The 20,828-nt window shown below is 41.3% G+C and overlaps 1 protein-coding gene across 1 annotated transcript; it reads right to left on the reverse strand.

Moving 5' to 3' along the window:
* Window positions 1-1,273: 1,273 nt before the first annotated feature.
* ASNS (asparagine synthetase (glutamine-hydrolyzing)) lies at window positions 1,274-19,200 on the reverse strand. Its single transcript, XM_036378573.2, has 12 exons — window positions 19,113-19,200; window positions 17,073-17,355; window positions 13,284-13,521; window positions 11,665-11,850; window positions 11,253-11,354; window positions 9,096-9,223; window positions 8,221-8,347; window positions 6,780-6,886; window positions 6,339-6,439; window positions 4,474-4,555; window positions 4,066-4,221; window positions 1,274-2,757 (listed from the first exon to the last, which is right to left on the reverse strand). The coding sequence occupies exons 2-12, from the start codon at window positions 17,319-17,321 to the stop codon at window positions 2,548-2,550; spliced, it is 1,686 nt and encodes a 561-aa protein (XP_036234466.1). The 5' UTR covers window positions 17,322-17,355; window positions 19,113-19,200; the 3' UTR covers window positions 1,274-2,547.
* Window positions 19,201-20,828: the final 1,628 nt, after the last annotated feature.

Genomic DNA, 20,828 nt, shown 5'->3' on the forward strand with positions numbered 1-20,828 from the left:
GGCACACCCAGGGAGGCTCCACACAAGCAACCAACAGGAGGCTAAACCAGCACCCAGGCTTTGTTAAAGAGATGAAGGGCATGGGGAGCACCTTAAGCACCTGGCAGGTCTCAGACCCTGCAGTGCTCTCTTTGGAACTGTTAACTTCTCATTCCTCAAAAGGAGGAAAGATTGCTGTGAGAATAAAATTTAATAACTGAATTGATCCACATTAAAACAAAACCAAACAAATCCACCCCAAATCAACAAAGAAAGCCCTACATGTTTTTAGCCACTTTGCAAGAACTCTATAGGCTGTCCCTCAGCTCTCATCAGTCCTGCAAGCCAAGCAAATACTCATCCCCTGCTTTCCCCATGTGGACCACTAACTTCAATTCCTCATCCTCACCTGACACAATACCCAAACCAATACACTCAAGCTGTCAGAACCGTGCAGATTAATTTTATCCAAAAGAAACAGAGTGAGAAAAAGGGGCTACCACAGCAGGAAGAAAGCTAGAGTAAAACTAGACAAGACAGCATTGCACCCTGGATCTGCATCCTGTTTCCTCCTGTGACAAACTACAAACACAGCTGCAGCTAGCAAATGATCCTGAGTAGCTGCATGTTTTTGTCTTTTTTTTTTTTGTTTTGTCCTTTTTTTGCTTCATCTTTTATTTTAAAGGGAAAAAAAAGAGAGAAAATACAGTATCACAGAAACTAAAAAGGCTGTAGAATTCCATACATGGAGAAGGAATGAACAGGTTTTACACTCACAAGACCTTTGACAAGGCAGCAAGCATTGTATTCTTCCTGTGCACATTAGCAAAAAGCTAAAATAACTAAAATATCAGTCTAGAATATTGCCCTGATACATAAATCTCCAATGTACTAGGAATTTTTTAAAAAATAACTGAATTTCCTTGAATGCTGCATTGTTGCAGCAGAAAGTGCATTTGAGCAGTGATCCCAAAATATGTTGAGCTTGTTTTCACTTCAGGCAAATACTGTTTTCTTATCACAGACTTGGAAGTTTACAGTGAAGAGTAAATCTTACCTGTACACATCAGTACCCAACCACGTACTCTACACTTCCCTCTCAACTCAAAATATTCTTAACTGCTTCAAAGAAATCCAAAAAGACAAGCACATGGCCTTCAAGTAAAGAAGGCTGCAGGAATATATTACAGACAGCTCACAAGTGCTGTGGTGCCACCAAAAGGTTTCAGTAAAGTTTCTGGGATAGAGACTCAAATGCAGGGTTACAGTGGAGCAACAAACAGACACCCAGTCATTTTGTGAAGGTTTTAAATCAGAACAGCTTATATTTAATCTTTTAAATAAAAAATGGCTTTGGTTTCCTAGTCAAGAGTGACAATAAAGAAGACTTGCTTTCATAAAGAGCATAATGCTAATCAAGTCAATCTGCAGCACACGTATGTATTTCTTAACCACCCTTATACTTAGGTTACCTTCACAAAAGTAACCCACACAGCTAAGTAGTCATAAAAAGTAATCTTGGGTAAAACTTCAGGTGTTTTTTCAGTAGAGTATCAGAAGTTCTTGCGATTTCTGAAGCAGTTTTTCCCCCATTTTTCCAAGGAGGGCATCTGATCCCATTGTTGTCAGTGATGCTTTCTCCAACTACAACCTATAGTTAACAGGTTTGGTTCACCCACACAGTTGGCCACTTGTGGTTCAGCAGCAACACAGCTGACCTTTCTTCATCATACAGGTGGGAAAACTCACAATAAACGAAAAATTTCTTAAAATACTTACTCATGCAATTTCCATCAGACTGATACACATCACCCAGTTAATACTCTGTTTTTTCAAGAATAATAAATACATTTATAAAAACTGAAGTCCTTGAGTTAGAAACAAAGACATAACTTGGCTTCCCTTATCTATTCTGCTCTTTGATAAAAGTCACAATATCTTTCAACTGATGGTATATTTACAGAACAGCTGACTGGTAGCTTCACGCTAACAAATAAGATGGCCATTCATATAATTCACACCCAGCAGCATCTCAATAAACTCTAGAAAGCATCTCTGCATAGCTATGAATATGTAAATACTTTTTGAAAACTAGACCAAGGATTTCAGGAGTGTGTAGAAGGATATTCAGAATAGAATAATATAGATACTATCCAAGTCCCAGGAACACAAATCACCAGATAGCTAGAGTCCAACTCCCCTTTGCTCAGAGCGTCAGCGGCAGTTTGCATCAGCCTGATTCAAATCCTCAAAACAAAGCTCACATTAAAATATATTAAATTATTTCAAGAAAAATTAATACAATCAAGGTTACATAAGAAACAGAGCTGTCAAATAAAGAAGTCCCTTATCCAGAAAGTATTTTCCCATGAATTACAAAGTTTTGGTACAGCAGCATAAGTTTTTAATAGTACACTAACAACAGAGAGCTTTCATTTCCAATAGCACTGTCAAAGTACATCTTAAAGATGATTTAAGCTTTATGTTTGCATAATTTGTTTGATTTTCTTAAAGCACAGTGCACACAAAACACTTGCAGCACTTTTATTTGAGGATTATTGGAACAGTCTATTCTTGGGTAGCTGACTTGTAATGTTTCAATGTGCGTGCAGAAGGATCAGTAGCTTTAACCCATCTTGGCATCCAGTAGTGGGGCAGCCAGCTGCTCCTCCCTGGGTAGTGCTTTTCAAAGATCTGGCGGTAGTAATAACTTTCTTTTGTTTTAGGAGGATTGAAAGGATATTTCTCCGCTGCCTTCTCCAGTAAAAGGTCATCAACCTACAGACATAAGCAAAACTCAAGTTAAGCTGCAAATATCTTCAACTTTTAAAGACACACAAGGATTCACCAACCACTAAACATCCACAGTTTTGGGAAAAAAAAGTCTATTCTAGAGGCACAGGTTTGACGGGTCAAACAAACCTGTGTCACCAGCTCACTTGATCTTTACAAATACATAAATGTATTTCCTTCCAATGCTGTTGGTATTTCTCTGCAGGAAATGTGAAGCCCATTTCTCTGGGACAGGACCATCTTTGTTAGTAAGGTCACAGACACTCCTTTCCTACCCTTCCTTTGCTGTGAAACAAGTGCAAAAACTTAAAGCAGTCATTTTGCCAACAGGCTTCCTAGGCTGTTTTTGTAGCTTGGGGAAGAATTGGCTGTTATAATCAACACCAATAACCATGCTCTTAGCAACAGAAGACCTGGGATGCAGAGGCAAAGACACCTGCAGTTGCTAAGTTGGCTGAGAAAGGAAGGATAAATAGTTGTACCAGTTGAGGCAATTTCAATAAGCAGTTTTGGCTGCCATCATGCTGTTTAAATTTTATGTCTGTGAAACAGATTTGCTGCTCCTACAGCAGTACAGGCTCAAACAGGTAGCAAAACACTGCTGCCTGACCCAACTACTTTCTTGCCTGAGGAACCAGAAAATGGGGAAGAAAGAGTTGGTGGTAGGACAGACAAGCTCCCATCCACAGGCTTGACTACATGTATTTCCATGTAACAGAGCTCTGGTGTAAAGATGGTGTTATTCCTTCCTCTCCAAGATTAAACTACCTCTGCACTCCAGAGAGGATTATCCTTTGTACAGAGTCAAAATGCTGTAAGTCTTCACTGGTTAACAATGCTAGCAGAGGCTTTAAAAAGCAAAAAGGCTTAGCTAGGGATGGTTTTGAAAAATGAATGATGCAAACAAGAAAGTATATTATAAGGTCATTATGCTGTTACTCAGCTGCAGAGTAAGTTCATGCAAGTGCCTTCAGCTGAAGCAGCTGCTTTGCCTGTAACCCAGAAATTGTGTTTGTTGATATACAATCTAATTTGCAATCCAGACACTTAAATGATGTTCATTTCCTTACAGTCATTTCTGGCAGGGGCTAGCATTTCTAACTAGGATCACAATGTCTTCAATCAACTCAGACATCGAGAAGAACATTGATTAAGGTTTGTCTTACTCCTGCACAAGTTAACTCAACTAACTGCTATATCCCGATTTATTCTCTCAACTAAGCCTGTGAGCTGCCTCCCACTGGCAACCATATCTAATACACTTAAGTGAGAAAGGAAAAAGTGGTATTCTACCTGTTGATCAATGTAGTCCTGAAGAATGGAAAACCAGGATTTCTTTACTGATGCTATACCATCACTGAAAGCTTCTTTGGGTCTCCAGAGAATTTCTTTGGGAAGTAAATTGGAATCCTCAAAGGACAATCTCAAAAGGTATTTTTCAATTCCATTCTGTTTGCAGAACAAAAAACAATGTCACTAGTCTCAGGAACTGCAGTGCAAAGATCTGGATTTAAACACTAATGAAATGGATTCTTCTCCAAAGTTTTGATCATTAAATGGCTCCCAACAATTCAATAAAATATTTAAGAGCATGCTTGACTTTGGGTGGAGGACTTAACCATTGAACTCAGCAATCATGCTTAGAACGTGTATCAGTGAATTTCTAAACTTACATTTGGATCCAACCCTAGCTTTATGTACCTTTGGGATTCGCAGTTCTGCTGGCAGAGATAAATAATAAGAAGTAAACCGATGATCCAAAAATGGGACTCTCAGTTCAAGGCTAAGCAGAGGGAATAAACAGAAAAGATACTGAATTAATCCAACAAGTCATCTACTTACAAATTCCACAGCAGCTAAGCTTTCCCTGTCTTTTACATAAACACCAGGTTTTCTGCTTTTACTTGGAAGCAATTTCACTTGCACATTTACAACTACCTGAATTTAATTCACCAACTTGTGAAGTGAGGTGTATGGTCTACACAGACTAAAGACTACGATGTTTTCTAATGCATATGCCTTGAATTTACAGACTGTAGTCCTATACGATCTGCAAAAACCATTGCAACATGTATGCAAAAGCACATTCTGAAAAAACCCTCTTCCTCTCAGAGAACTAACAAGTTGCTCACTAGGATTTGTATCAGCATTTGTAAACATCTCATAGAACCAAGCAAGGACTTCTGCTGCATTTCTGAAATCCACATTTGTTTGTGTTGTCAAGAAACACCAAAAAGGAGCCCTACAGCATTCACACAAGTTCTCTCCTACACCAGTGATAGATACACACATACAAAGCCTTCCAGCTTTTGTATACCACAGCTTCTAAGGTACCTAGAAGGAGGCAACAAATAAAATGACAGTAACTGCATCCTAAGCAGAAAGAATCCCTCTTGGTGTGTCTGCTCAAGAGACATTATGCTGTCCAGCTTCACAAATGAAAGGAAATGTTATACTGCATACTAGTAATTTCATTGTCTCTTTAGTTTCTACTCTGATAAAAAGTTTCAGCTACTTCAGGTAATACCCACCTTACGAAAAAAAAACCAAATTGACCCAATACTGAGTATTCAGTAATCAAATACTGAGGGCTCAGTTCCTCCATATAGTTACAGGATTTGCACTGCAAGTCTTGCTTTATAGTTATTCTTGTTCCTAACTGATAAGGGTAGTTTCATCCTTTCCTCTTTACTATTAGTTCTTCTCCCTTTTCTCCATAAATCTGAATTCCTTAAATTCTGTTCTAATTTGTTAATACCAGGGTTCTTTCTTTCTATCAGTGCAGGTCCAAAGAAAAACAAAAGCAGCCAGCACGTGATATTAAACAGCCTTCAAAGTGTGGTGAAAATTTTCAGCACAAAACAAATTATAATGCAAATGGCAGGTCTCCTGCACTAGTAAAGAAAAACACAAGAAAATCGAGAAAAGCTGGGCAAGTCATTTTGTGGCAGGATCAATATACAACAAAAGCTTCCCAACAGATAAGTTGTTTGCTTTGCCAAAGATACCATTTTTTCTTACCTACAGACAGCTTTCCAACATTGCTCTCGGTTTAATTAATGTATTTCTTTTAGTAAAATGCTTCTGTTGAGTATAACAATACTATTTTCTACAGCACTCAATTTGGAGATTCTTCAAGGTATCAGTTACACAGACTGTATCCTAATATCTCTTTATTACAGACAGCTACCTAATGCACATACCTTTTCCAGTATGTTTTAGTTCTGACAATCATCAGATTCAAAGATTTCTCTTTGTCTAAACCTCCAAAGACCTCAAAGTCAAATACAAGTTTTTCTTCCCTCCTTAACTCTGAATATTTCTATTTCTAATTCACTGCTTCTGTAAAGACCACTACAGTCCTAGGCAAAAAATATTTCAGTTGGCAACACAGTGAGCCCTATAGTCACCGATCAGATTAAATTTGGCAGCGTGCTTTACTGTTGCTCAAATTCCTTAAGCCTACAACTTCATGTTGGCATACAAATCCTCAGTAGTCTTTTCCTGCCTAATCTTCTTTTGCTTTTAAATTATGAGTGCTCAGCATCCAAGGGAATACATTTTACCCATGTGCTGCAGTAGTTCTGTCTGCACGAAGGACATCAAACAGGTAGAGCTCCTTCAGAAGCCTCTCACTCTCTTCTGCAGCTTCCTCAGGAGATGGTGCCTGAAAACAAACACAGCATGGAGCACACAGGTGGAACACAGCTGCACTGAGGCAACCATTGCTGGCTGTCCTGCATTTGAATTGCAGTGATCACCAAGTGATCTCAAAAACAGCAAAAACTACATACAAGAAATAACAGTCTCAGGAACCACTGAAGATTAAGAAAGCTATTTTTAGGTGATTAAATCCCTTGGATTTTATGCCACCCCAGAAGAAAAACTCAACAAATATACAGTTATGACAACTCTCAAACATCACACCTCGAGGTATCACAGATGTTCTGTTGAAAGGCAGAAGAAGCAGCTAACTCAAGGGCATTCTGTAAAGTGAATATATTTACCTTATGGAAATATATATATCCTTGTGTCAGCTCATCTGATCCTTCTCCTGAAAAAATGACCACACTGTCTGTTTTCTTCCGAATATATTTGGAGACAAGATACATACCTTCAAAAAACAAAATTATAAAGTTATTAAAGTACATCTACATACATGGTACTATATGCAGCTAGTAGTTTAAAATTTAGCATTTAAGAAATTTGTGTCCTACACTTCCTTCTGTAGCAAAAAAATGATGTAAAGTAGCATCTCATTGTTACTCAAAGCCACCAACAGCCACACTAAGTTGGTGCTGCAAATATATCTAAACTGTGTATTTACACTTGGCCCTCAAAATATCAGAAAGATGTGTCTACTTGTGATCCTGGGAACACTGGAGGATTCCCATGGGAACAGAGAGAGGACTTGTTCTAGCTCCATTTAAAATTAAGTGCATGATTAATTCCAGCACAGTGCTGAAGAAACCCTCTAGCCTTGGGGAAAAGCAAAAGTTGCTGTTTAACTCTCTACCACTCTTAGTTGAACTGGATGAAGCCCTTTTTTCAATTTCTTTTGTAAAGAATTTTTTATAAAACAGAATTATGCCTTTCACTCAATGCATCTTTCTGAATGGGACACTTTTACAACGAAAGTATTACAAATCTAAAGAAAAGGATCTAGTTCATTATTATACTAAGCAGCAAATTAAAAAAAAAAAAGACAGAAAAGTTTTAGTAAAATGCTTTAATTTTTATAGAAATGCATTCATTATTTCATATTGTTAAATCCAATCTTCACTGAGGAAATTCCACTCAGAGAGTTCAGTTTTGAAAACTATGTTGCCTATTTGGCTTCATAACTCCTTTATGATGACACAAGATTAACTGGGTAAAATGCTGTAGCTTGCATTACACAAAAGGCCCCATTGGATTAGGGATTTTCCCTCTTATCAGGCTGGGACTGCTTTGTTAGAAGCTGCTGCTGACTCCCTTCACTTCTCAGAATCAAGCATACATTATAAGAAACTGTGTTACTAAACCTGTTTTACCAAAAGGCAATAAGAAATATTTCACATTAGTATCAAAATTATGCAAGGAAAGGGTAACTGTGATTTGCTGTCAGTACCTCAGAAAACCCTGTCAATTTCCCCCTTCCTCCAAGGTACATACTTACTAGAGCAGAAAACTTAGACCTGCAGATCTAACATTTCTTCTTCATGCAACTATTGCTTTTCATCTCAAAGCTTCAAGAACAGTTCTTGACAGTTGCTTTGTGAGTCAGGGATTTGTAAACAACTGCTTTTGCCTCAGTGTGGTATTACAGATAACTCTGGGTACCAGAATTTTGGAGTCCCAGTCCCCAGATTCAGTGCCAGCTGGGGGATCTAATAGATGACCATGTAAGTTTGCATAAAATTTTATTTGGGTGATATAAATCAAAGATTGCCATTAAAAATATCTTACCAATAGAAGCTCTGATTGTTGTTATATCGTAGGTTTCCAACGAGAAGATAACCTCCTCTATTGCCTGAATCCCCTCTTCAGTATTAAGTATTACTTCATGATGTTCACTGCCTATATGTGCTGCCACCTGTTTGCAAAAGGTCAAAATAATGCATCACTTTTCAACTAAAACATTTTATAAACATACATTGTGTTTAAAGCAAACACATTCAGTGAAAGCACCAGCTCTCTTCTACTACAATGAAAATTATGACATTAGGCCAAGGAAAGCCATTTCTTAGCAGAGCTCTGACTTGCAGTGGTATGCTCACCAGAGAGAACATAGTCTTCTTAATTACAGTGTTCAATCATGATTGCAACAGACCATCCAGCTGCTTGCCTAAAATGTTAACAGAATCTGTAGAGGCTCTAAATATTCCAGATATCTGCAGAAAAACCAGCATCACAAAAGTGATGAATGCCTGCTTAATACCCCAGATGCCAAACGGTTTGTACAAAACTGTAATAATTAACTTACAATACTTAACATATGTACAAATGCCTAGTATAGGAACCATAACAGTGAGATCTACCCTAAAACCCAGAGGCAGAACTGACACAAGTCCAAAGTACTATCCTTTTGACAACAATGCAAGGGGACTCTGTCATGAAAGTTTTCCAAATGCAAGAGATAACAGGTAAGGTTCCAGTTGCCTCTTTTGTAAGATTAAGCAACAAGCATTGTACTAAATGATTTACTGCAAACTGACTTACATCATAGCAATAAATGAATTTTCAGTGTTATTATTAATGCCATACCATGAAGTTAGCACCATTAATATACACTGCTTAGCATTCAGTAGCTCAGAACAAACTGAAAGCAATGTTTAAGATACCTTTCTGGCAGCAAGTAAGTCAGGACTGTTTTCCATTCCAATTGCAAAGGTTTGTAATGGATAATTGATGTTGATTTCTTTCATCAGTTTCAGAAGAACAGCAGCAACCAAGCTGGAATCTAAGCCCCCTGCCAACAAAACAAATCATCTGATTAGGTGTTTGAATGATGCTTTGCTTCCCTCTGAAGGAATCTAGATACTGGAATCCTATGAGTGGGCTTCATTTTTAAGCTGTGTAAATACAAGGTACTTCTCATACAAGTGCACATTTACCTCTGTTAATAAAAGAATCAGGCAACTTTAGTGGAACATTGTCAGTAACAGTTATCAGTACTTTTGGTTTCAGAATCATCAGTGGAACTCCTTATTTAGGATAAACAGGAAGTATACTGAACACATTGTACTACTAGAGAATATACCCCTTCTCAGCTCTACTAAAATGGGATTTATAGTCTCCATTTTAAAACCACTCCCTATCTTCCTTTTACCTACACATTTGACAGTCAACTGATAGGACTATGGATTTTTTTGTTTGTTTGTTTGTTTAAGTAAAATAACAGAATGCTTCATGTAAGGGTTCCACTCCATTCTTTTTTTTTCCCCTCCTCTTCTTTCTAGAGAGGAGTGAAAGGATTTGAACCTGTTTGGATAACAAGCAGAAAATAAAACCAAGAGATGCACAAGCTGCCTAAATGTACTCTAAGGATCCACCTTCTAATTATCATGAACTATTTCTGCTAATCCTTGTCTAGTTCTGCTTGCTGTTCTCCTATAGAGTACTGAGCAAAACACTGTACCTGTCTGCCCACATCTGCCTGCAGTTCTGACAAGCATGAGGCAAAACCCTTTTCTCTTTGTTTCCTATAGTCTGCATGTATTTTTTCAGCTAATTGCATTAGCATAAATTCCCACCCTGATCCCCTTTGTGGACATGCTATCTAAAAAAAAACAAACTATTTCCTGTCAAAATTACATACAAATTCTGAGTAAAGGAGAGCCCAGAAAACAGAGTGCTCAGGATGCTGAAATCAGGAAAATAAAAACCCAGGTTTTCCACTGTGACAGTGAAGAATTCCCTCTATGATTAGAAACAAAAGTAATTCTCTGTGATGTTCCAAGCATACACAAAATTGTGAAGCACTGAGATACTCTGGTATTATTTATATGGGCACATAGTTTTGCTTCCTGCATGTGCATCTGAGGAGCTGCTGACTGCCTTCTAATTTGATATTTGAAATTTGAGGTTAAACAAGCTTTTTTACTGAAACTGAGATCTTCCAACTCTATATATTTTCCAGTTTAATTTACCTTCTTCCTACTTTATATGATTGCATAGTAAAGAAATGGTCCAGCAGTATCTCCTGGTCAGTTCTCTCTCATTCAGATGCACATTTAATAGGATTCATGACAAATGAGTGTAATTACTGTTGTAATTAAAGTGAATGCATGAAAAGCATTCCAGAACTCTAACCACAAGTACCAAGTGCCATACAAACACAGGAAATAAAGTGTCAGACCCATGGTTACAGAACCTTATCTCTATAGAGTACCTCTGTAACACTGAACCATCAGATCACAATAGTGACCAGCTAAGTGAGTGAACAACTTCCTGTACCACAAGCTGTTACCTTATCTGCAAAAGAGTGTAGCAAATAATTTTGGTCCAGATGGTCTCCTGTAATATGGTAAATTAAGAAAGTTTAGGATGGAGACTAAAGCACAGTTGGCAAGTAAGAATTCTCCTGCTTCTGAAACATGCCAAGGCTTTATTCTAGGTTCAATCTCCACAAAGTGAATGTAATAATTAAATTTTCTTTTTAGACCAACCTAAGCATAAATCTCATGTATTTAAGAATATTGAGTGATTTTCAACAGGAATACTATATTTATTTTTCTTATTTAAAAATGCTCAGTGTCTCAATAAACCAATATCCCAGCCTAGAGTAAACTTAAAAAACATAAGACTTTCAAGATACTTGTAAACTGGAAAACTATTCCAAACTAAGAAGTTCTCTGTTGCCTGTTCTAAAAAGCAAATGAAGATTCAGATCACTCCAAGTACATTGCAGCAGAACAGCCAATATACTTTCCTTTAACTACTAGAGAATGGGCAAAAGAGAGAAAAGGTACAGAATCACTGTGGTTCTTGCTCCTTACCTGACAGAAGACAACCAATCCTCCTGTGAGCCATCAAACGTTTTCTAACAGCATTTTCAAAGAGAATACGGATGTTGCTTTTCACTGTGTCAATGTCAAAACCTGCTCAGAAAAACGAAAAGGGTAAAAAAGTCCAAAAAGTGTTACTTAGACTTTGCTGGATGATGCTAATTAGGAAACAAAGGTATTTGTCTGAATCTCCTTTGATAACAAGGATACTCAAGTCCATCTTTGGAATGACTGCCTACAAAAACAATTCTAAAGTTCCCACATTTTAAAGGTTCTTACAGGTTGTTTTTTTTTTTTTCTTAAATAGTACTTTTTTAAACCAATCAATACAAATTTTACATTCAAAGATTAAGGTTTTTTCACTTTTAAATCAGAGTAAGTAGCAAAATCTTTGCTGTACTACCTGAAGGCAGAGCTTCCACTGTATCACATGCAACATGGAGTGGTTCATCTTTACAGCTATGAAATTTTACTAATTCCACTGATGCAACCTTGCCAGAGGGCTTTAAGTCCAACACTTCATAATGACCCGGAAGAAATGGCTCCACTTTAGAACATAAGGATGTTGAATGCTTTAAGTTGATAAGTCCTACACGTAAAATGGGAAAAAAGAAAAATGTCAGAGTTCTTGACTTAAAATGGTTAAGCTATCCCTCACTCAACAGCTACTCTACTAAAACTATATACAAATATTTTCTCCAGATCCTAAATCTGGTATTAAAAAAAAAATCCTTCTGGGTCACCATCAGTCCTGGCCAGAGCACGATTCTGCTTCTGGCAGGATGTACACATAGACCTGAGCCATCTCAAGCTGAGGCAGATAGCAGAGAAAGCAAAGTTTTACTAATTGGCAAGTAGCAATTTATCCCTGTGAGCACTAGGAAAAGTACATTTCTAACTGACTACATTATGGCCAGGTCAAAGTATAATATGTTTAGGAGAATTTGAATGACAATTATTAACTTATTTTGTGTTTAAAATTAAGTATAGTCAAGCTAACAAGGGGTTTGCATTAAAACAACATCACTGCAGTGATTGCTTAATTGACATATATTTAGTGATTTCAAAACTCATTGGTTCTGGACTGATTTACTCCACTGCCAAGGTATAACACTTACAGCCAAACCTCATTTCCATTCCCCCTGTGAAAGAGGATGTTTTGCACCTACTGGTCACCTGGATGCCCCTTGAGGACATCCTCAAAAGGGACACCGACTTGCTGTGAGAGAGAGACTGGTAATTTACTGTGTTAAAGGACACAGTCTCCAAAACATTCACTTCCCTTCTCTTTTCACAAGCAAGACCTAGTACTACTACACAGTACTATTAGAAGAGTCAACCTACATTGGAGTCTGATAATAAAATAGATATACAATATATGGGACAGAAATAATAATGAAAGTCAACTTTAGCCAAAGTGCATTTTAGGCAATACACTCCCTTTTGACAATCTTTGGATTTGTTTATGATAGCACCAGGACTAGTGATAATTACTTTAAAAGGGAGAGCAGTGATGTGTCATCTCAAAGAAAAAAAGTCATCATCAAATAAAGTATGTGATTCTGGGAAATTACCCAGTGCTGCAGTAAATTTCAGTAGGGTTTCAAAATTCTTGGCTTTTACAGATTAGCAGTTCTTGTGGTATAATTACCTAGGTCACTATGTAACACCAAGACCAAAGTCTAATATTATTTATTGTAGCATAAGTCTAGTCTAAGTCAATAGACTACATTTAACTGTGGCCTAACATAAAACATCTTGAGTTCAATACTGCTAGGACTCCAGAACTCAAAAAAGTCTAGTTAAATAAGCAAGTTATTTTAGAGATATTAAGGACAATTAAACATCTTGGATGTTTTTATTTTAGTGACGTGTAGTTCTTACGTTAGTAAACATAGCTGATCTATTACTGAACTTACTGTTCATTTTCTCTTCACACTAAGAAGAAAAGTCCAACAAAGAAGTTTGCCTCCCAACAGAAGTACCTAAGATTATTTAGGCACTAAACACAACTGGCTTTACCTTTTGCCTCAGAACAGACACCCAAAAATCCATCATCAGTCAGCACCTTAAACAGTGGTCTGACTCCATAGGTATCTCTCGCCAGAAACACTTTTCTGTTTGCAGTGTCCAGAAGGATGAAAGCAAATACACCATCTAGCATGGATGCTGTTTGTTCTATTCCTCCTCTGTTGTATAGATGAAGGATAACTTCACCATCCACTAACGTTTGATAGTCAAATCCAAACTGCTTCTGCAGCTAAAAAAAAATAAAGAAAAACATAAATAAACATTTGCAAACATTGGCTGCTTATTAATTGTTCCATAACAATAATCTTCCAAGTAAAATCACAGTTTAAAAGTTATATTAATATTTCTGCCAAAGAAGGAAATGATACTTTTGTGTTCAAAGTTGTACTGGGTATGGCCTGGCTTTGGTAGTGGAGGGACAACGCGGGTGGCTGCTGTGAGACACTGCCAGGAGATCTCCCCACGTCTGGCAGAGCCAAAGTCTGGGCTGCAGGACAGACCCACCACTGGCCAAGTCAACCAGGAATGACAGTAATGCCTCTGTGGTAACATATGCAAGAATAAAGAAAAGTTTTTGTGCAGATGTCATTGCGGCCAGAGAAGAGGGATGTGATACTGTAAGGAGAGGAACAGCCCTGCAGACACCAAGGTCTGTGGAGAAGGAGGGGCAGGAGGTGCCGGAGCTGGATTTCCCTGCAGCCCATGGTGCAACCCGTGGTGAGGCAGCTGTGTCCCACAGCCCACAGAGGATCACGGGGATGGAGAGACCCACCCACAGCCCATGGAGGAGCTCCATGCTGGAGCAGGTGGATGCCTGAGAAAGGCTGTGAACCTATAGGAGACCCGTGCTGGAGCAGGCTCCTGGCAGGGATATGCAGAGTGGTGCAGAGAGGAGCCCATGCTGGAGCAGCTCCTGGCAGGGACCTGCAGACCAGTGCAGAGAGGAGCCCATGCTGGAGCAGGTCCTGGCAGGGATATGCAGAGTTGTGCAGAGAGGAGCCCATGCTGGAGCAGCTCCTGGCAGGGATATGCAGAGTTGTGCAGAGAGGAGCCCATGCTGGAGCAGCTCCTGGCAGGGACCTGCAGACCAGTGCAGAGAGGAGCCCATGCTGGAGCAGGCTCCTGACAGGGACCTGCAGACCAGTGCAGAGAGGAGCCCATGCTGGAGCAGCTCCTGGCAGGGACCTGCAGACCAGTGCAGAGAGGAGCCCATGCTGGAGCAGGTCCTGGCAGGGATATGCAGAGTTGTGCAGAGAGGAGCCCATGCTGGAGCAGGTCTCCTGGGAGGACTTGTGACCCTGTGAGGGACCTATCCTGGAGCAGCCTGTGGCAGAGGGACCCACACTGGAGCAGTCTGTGGAGAACTGTTCCTGTGGGACAGACTCATGCTGCAGTAGCTTGTGGAGGATTGTCTTCCATGGGAGGGATGCCACACTGGAGCAGAGGAAGAAATCTCCTTTAGCAGTGGCAGGAACATCATGTGATAAACTGACCATAACCCCCATTTCCTATTTCCCTGCTGGGGAGGAGATGATAGAGCTTGGGAAGGAGAACGTGGTAAAGGGAAGGTTTCTTTTTTCAAGATTTGTTTTGCTTCTCATTACTCTGTTCTGATTTTGTTGGTAATAAATTTAACTTAATCTAATTTCCCCAAGTTCAGTCTGTTTTACCCATGACTGTATTTGGTGAGTGATCTCCCCCAGCCCTTAACTCATGAAACTTTAGTTGTATTTCCTCTCCCCTGTCCACTTTTGGGAGGGAAGCTTTGGTGGGTGCCTGGCATCCAGCCAGGGCAACCCACCAAAAAAATTTTACCCAGGATCATCTCTTTGGCAATGAGACTGACAATGCAGTCTGAAGCAATTCATGTTAAGGCAAGTTTTCAGGGATACACTTCTGAGATGTCAAACTGCAAACCCATGACCCTGGTCTTCAGAAGCACTAGCCAGCCATTGTGTAAAAAAAATAGTGAACAACTCAAAACACATTGATATGTGCAACACCTCTGCAGAGTAAAGTACTTTGGAAATAAACTTTGGTTTACTTATGCAGCAACTGCAATCCTCAGCTTTTTTTATGCAGAGAATTTCCTTCTGCCTAATCTTCTTCCATTCCTCAAACTAGTCCTTTCACTATGCCTGGGCATATAAAATGGGAGAGGAAGAAATTAGCTGTCAGATTTAAGTGAGATCAAATATTCTTCATGTTCTTCTGGTGCTACTCTTAATAGTCTTTTCAATACATACAAAACGGAGGGAAAGAAAGGGCTTCACAAAAACTCTAACAAGCCAAAAACACCCACAAAACCAATGCTTTAACATTTTAAGTTCCTTAGTTTTAATTATTACTTATGGGTAACAATTGGCAGCCTCAGATCAAACTGAGTCTATGTTAAAATAATTAAGTCATTGCCCTGAGGAAGGCACCTGTTTCACCAGTGATCCTTTCTTAGGTAGGTTTCAGCCACAAGCTTGAAAGAAAAACCTCATTATAAAGAAAGAGGGTACATAATGTAATGACAACAACCAAACAAATTCCTGTAGGTGGCAATGCAAGTGTTGCACAATTAAGGTCCCCTCAAGACTGTGTAGCATGACTGAGAATAATTCTTACTGTTTTCAACAGCAGAAAAACTACAGTGCAAAACACTGCAAGTAATACAGACTGTTGGTACAATAGATTTCACATGTACTGCAGGACAAAGTCTCACCCTTCAAACAGCCAGATACTTGAAGACTGGGAAAAAAATGAAATCTCCTGGCTATTCAGTCAAATTCCCAATGACATTACTGATGTCACTGATGTGACTGACAGCAGCCTGACCTGACTTAAAAAGTGTGACATCAGAAATGCTATAAAATTAGCATTAGAAGTACTATAATACCTCAGATTATTCAAACATTTCTGATGCTACCACATTTAGTATGGGACACATTTTACACATTGATTCAGCATGATTCACAATGAGACACAGTTTTAAGCTGCTTTTTACATCAAATTCGGATGATCTGAATCATCTTGCCAATAACAGGCAGCATGGACATCTCACACAGGGACTGAGGAACACTGACAGTGTTTAGCAGCAGCATCACATCCATCAGAGACATTTAGCACCTTTAGGAACTATGTAAGAGTTGCCACTTGTTTTGTGCCTAAGAGACTTAGGGGGCTCTCAAAAACCCCACAACAAACCTGACTTCTGCTGCAGACACCTAAGGACTTCTGTGGCATACTGGAAACACCTCTCCAATGCTTATTGCTTTTATATAAATATGTAAGCACGCATACTATGTATCACTATATCTTAAGGGACATATCCCATCTAGATTGAGAGGCAATAATAAAAATGCAATACCCAACGACTTGGGAGAATGATGACCCAAAACAACTGAAGAGCAAGACAGACTAAAAGCATTTGTATTATGAAGAGGGAAGAAGGGGAGAAAGAGGCTTGAAATTCTTCTCCCCAAGAGATAATGAAGAATGTGTCTTAATTTTCAACTGAACAAACCTGAAGATGCAAGTATTTATTGCCCTTCTTGTTAATTAAAACGTGATTCTTCAGTATTAAAGTATGCTGCTAAACAAGCTACCAGATTTACAGCTCATTGACATAACTTACTTCCTTTTAAATACTAGTTCTTTGCTAACTTTCCCATTTCTTTTCTGATATTCTAGTCCAACACATTTTAAAGATGTTTGAATATCCACTAGTCTTGAAATAAAAAAAAAAAAAAATAAAATTTTTAAAAAATGCCTTACCATGTACACAACACTTACCTGTTTGAAATTGTAGATTTCTCCATTGTAACACAGCCACAGGTATGGGAATTTCTTCACCCGGATAGGCTGCATCCCATATAACTGATCAACAACTGCCAGCCGGTGGAAGCCAAAGCAGCAGTTGGTGAAACCATTGACATTCTCAAAACGAAATGCATCAGGACCTCTGTGTGCTATCTTCATGGCACTGAGACACTGCACAGAAAGGCATTCATCGCTCCCAAACAGGGCCCAGATCCCACACATGGTGAGGCTCTTGCTCTACCTGCACGTGGAGAACCTGTTCAACAGTGACATGAACACTGTAAGCAAGAGCTGACACTTTGTCCTGGGTCTGGCTGAGAGGGAGTTCATTTTCCCCTCAGAGTGCTGTGTTTTGTGCTGGCATCACAGCAGTTTTGGCTACTGCTGACCAGGGCTCACACAGCATCAATGCAAGCCAACATTTCCCCCTTACCAGAAGGCTGAGAGCGGGCAAGACCTTGGAAGGCAACGTAGCCAGGACAGCTGACCTAAACTATCCAAAGGGATATTCCATATCTGATGTCTGCCCAGATAAAAGACTTAAGGGAAAGGAGCATAAAAGGCAGAGCAACTATTGTGTGTGCTGAACCCCGCTTCCCAGGAAGCGGCTGGACATTGCTTGCTAATAGGAATGAGAAAAAATCTTTGTTTTTTCCCTTTTGCTCGTGTATGATTTTCACTTCTCCTTAAAAGTAAAGTGCCTTTATCTCAACCCATAAGGTTTTTTTATTTTTCATCATATTTTCTTGCCTCTCAGTCCATCCTGCTGAAGAGGGGAGTGCCTTGGTGAGCACCTGACATCCAGCCAAGGTCAACCCACCACACAGCTACAAACCACAGATAACAGATGTAGGCTATCACTCACTCAACTGCCAAAAGGCCTGATAAAAAGAACAGCAGACTTAACCAACATGAAGTAAAACCTGCTCAAAGTACGATAAGCAAATTTTAGCCAGCAAGGAATTAGGTTTAAGTTTTACCTTTAGATACAGCAAGACTGTCTATGATTTTTTTATTTATAGAGCACAAATAGAACAAATCATTGCTGGTCACAGAGTATATGTTGAAGTAACATTAAACATCCTTTTAGTTTGTCGCTTTTACATTTAAAGGGGGTTTGTAACAAAGAGGGACGCTCTTTATCAAGACCTATAGTGACAGGACAAGGAGGAATTGTTTTGAACCCAAGGTTTAGACTGGAGTTCCCCATCGGCAGCGTGGCAGGCCCAGACGGCAGAGGTGTGGCGGGAGCGGAGCAGGGCTGCTGCGGGAGCGGGGCTGCTGCGGGAGCGGGGCTGCCGCGGGGAGCGGGGCTGCCGCGGGGAGCGGGGCTGCCGCGGGGAGCGGGGCTGCCGCGGGGAGCGGGGCTGCCGCGGGGAGCGGGGCTGCTGCAGCCCGGAGCTCCCCCGGGCCCGCGGCAGCCCCGGTGCCCCGCAGACACACACAGGGGCCTTGCAGCTCCCCGAGCCCGAACTCCAACAGAGCACGTGCGCCCCAGCTGGGCCCTCCCGATCAAGCGATGTCGCTGGAGACATCAGCCCAACGCGGCCTTAGGGCTGCGGTTCAGAGAGCCACACAGCCCACAGCTCCGGGGACACAGGGGATGCAAAAGCGTGCCAAGGGGAGCACGGCACAGCACAACACTGCTCCCCCTCCCACATCTGTCCCATCTGGGCATGCGATGGCGCTGCGACCTCAGCCTCAGCACATGGAGCTGCGCTTTACCATCACCTGGAGCGTCCTCCTGGTAACCCGCGGTCTCTGGGTGACCGCGGGCACCCGGGGCAGGTTCCCCCTGCACGCACCCGCTCCCCCCGGGCCCTTCCACACGGCCGCCCCTTCCTCCGGCGGCTGCCGCGCATCCCTCCGGGCTCGCCGCTCCCTCGCCAGCCGGCGGCAGGAGGCCGAGTACCGCGGCAGGAGGCCGAGTACCGCGGCCTCTCCCCCGGCCGGCAGCCCCTCCGGCCGGCCCTGCCCGCCGCAGCCCCGGCCGCTCCCGCCCCGCTGCCTTACCCGATGCTGGCCGCCGGCGCACGCAGAGCCGCCGTCCGCGCCGCGCCGGGGGACGGAGGAGGCGGCCCCGGGCGGCCGCCGGCTCCGCCCCGCCGGCAGCTGCTGTTGAAACACGCCGCGGAGTTTCATCATGCGCCTCCCCGTGCCCGTGCCCTGCCGTGCCCTGCCCGTCGGCGGGCCGCGGCCTGGGCCCACAGCCGTGCCCTTATCTCCGTGGGCAGCCGGCCCGGGCTGCCCCGCGGCGGGGCAGGAGCTCGCAGGCCGAGCACCGGCACCTGCCCCGGGGCGCTGGGGGGAAATCGAGCCCCGGCAGGCACCGTTGGGCGCTCCGGGTATCGTGGGCTCAGGCGGGCGATCTGTAGCTCTCAGAAATCCTGTCCCTGCAGGTATGCTCCGAGCCCTGCCTTGCGTGGTGTGCAGGGAAAAGAGCTAAGCCTAAAGCTGCTTTATTTGGTCTGGGAGAGTCGAGTCCATGCGAAACTCACACCTTTGGAAGCATTTGCCGAGGATGTACGATTTTTCTGTGCAAAACTAAGTTCTGAATCATGGGCACGATGAGTAAAACAGGATTTTGGTGCTTACCTGAACTTTGTTATTGGACAGCTTTGCCTATTTGTCTTTGAGAGTGCTAAAATAAATGAAATTCAGCTCTGAACATTAGGATGTGAAGTGTTAAACATAAACCCTAATTCTCCACCAATACTTCAAGAGAGCAATTTGTAATTTGCATGCAGTGTGCTTTCATAGCCAGCTTTAGTGGAGTTACTGTAAAACTGCAGTACTGTGCATAAAGTTCTTCAGGTCATGCAGTTTGTCAACAGTAAGCGTGGTCTGTGTATAGAATTTTAAAAGGACCTTTAAAAAGTCATTGAAATGATATTTTTAGGCTTCAGAAAGAAAAATGTGCTGAAGCATCCTGTGCGTGAGAAATAGACTCCAGTGCTGATTAGGAATAGATGTAGGATGTTTCTGTTCAGCACAGCGTCACCTGAACACAGGCAGCCTGCAAATGCCATGTGTGCAGCTCCCAGAGCTGTGCACTGCTTGGAAGGGCAGGTTATAAATGTGTGCGATTGCACATGGAGTCACTGCTCACAGAGAAGGAATGGTTGTGGTGAGGAGCACCTTATCTCTTGAGGTTTTTTCCAGAGATCTAAATGTCACTCTGCACTTTGGAAAGCTACAATAAATAGTAGACAAAACTTGTACTAGCTTTGGTTGTTTTGGTGGGTTGTTTGTTCGTCAGAAGCATTTGTAAGCAGCCTTTCTTTACATCTTCATTTATTTTCTCCATGCAGAAGAGACTTTTTTGATGGGTCTGCTTAGGCTCAAATTGTTGTCTGGGCACTTTCATTGATGGTTCCTAACTGATGAATTCCTGGTTCATAGCTAGATCTCATAAAGTACTTTATGATAGTTACAAACCATTTGGTACAATAAAAATCTTTTAATGGAGAAACTGAAGCAGGGAGACTGAGAAATTACTTGGAGAAAGCGGCTTGGTAAGGCTGGATAGGTACAGCCAGGGTAGAGCAAAACCTCCCAAATCCTCACTAGAGCTTGCATCCTTAGGGTGCACTGGGAAATTTATCCTACCCTTTATTATCACTTCTAAAAACCAGGGATAACTTTGATAACATGCAAGACACATTGAACTGTGTCTTGCATGTTTAATGCCCAATTTTAATGAAGTTGATGGTGTGATATATGGGGCTA

Source organism: Molothrus ater, chromosome 1 (genome assembly GCF_012460135.2).
Source record: "Molothrus ater isolate BHLD 08-10-18 breed brown headed cowbird chromosome 1, BPBGC_Mater_1.1, whole genome shotgun sequence".
Lineage (NCBI taxonomy): Eukaryota > Metazoa > Chordata > Aves > Passeriformes > Icteridae > Molothrus > Molothrus ater.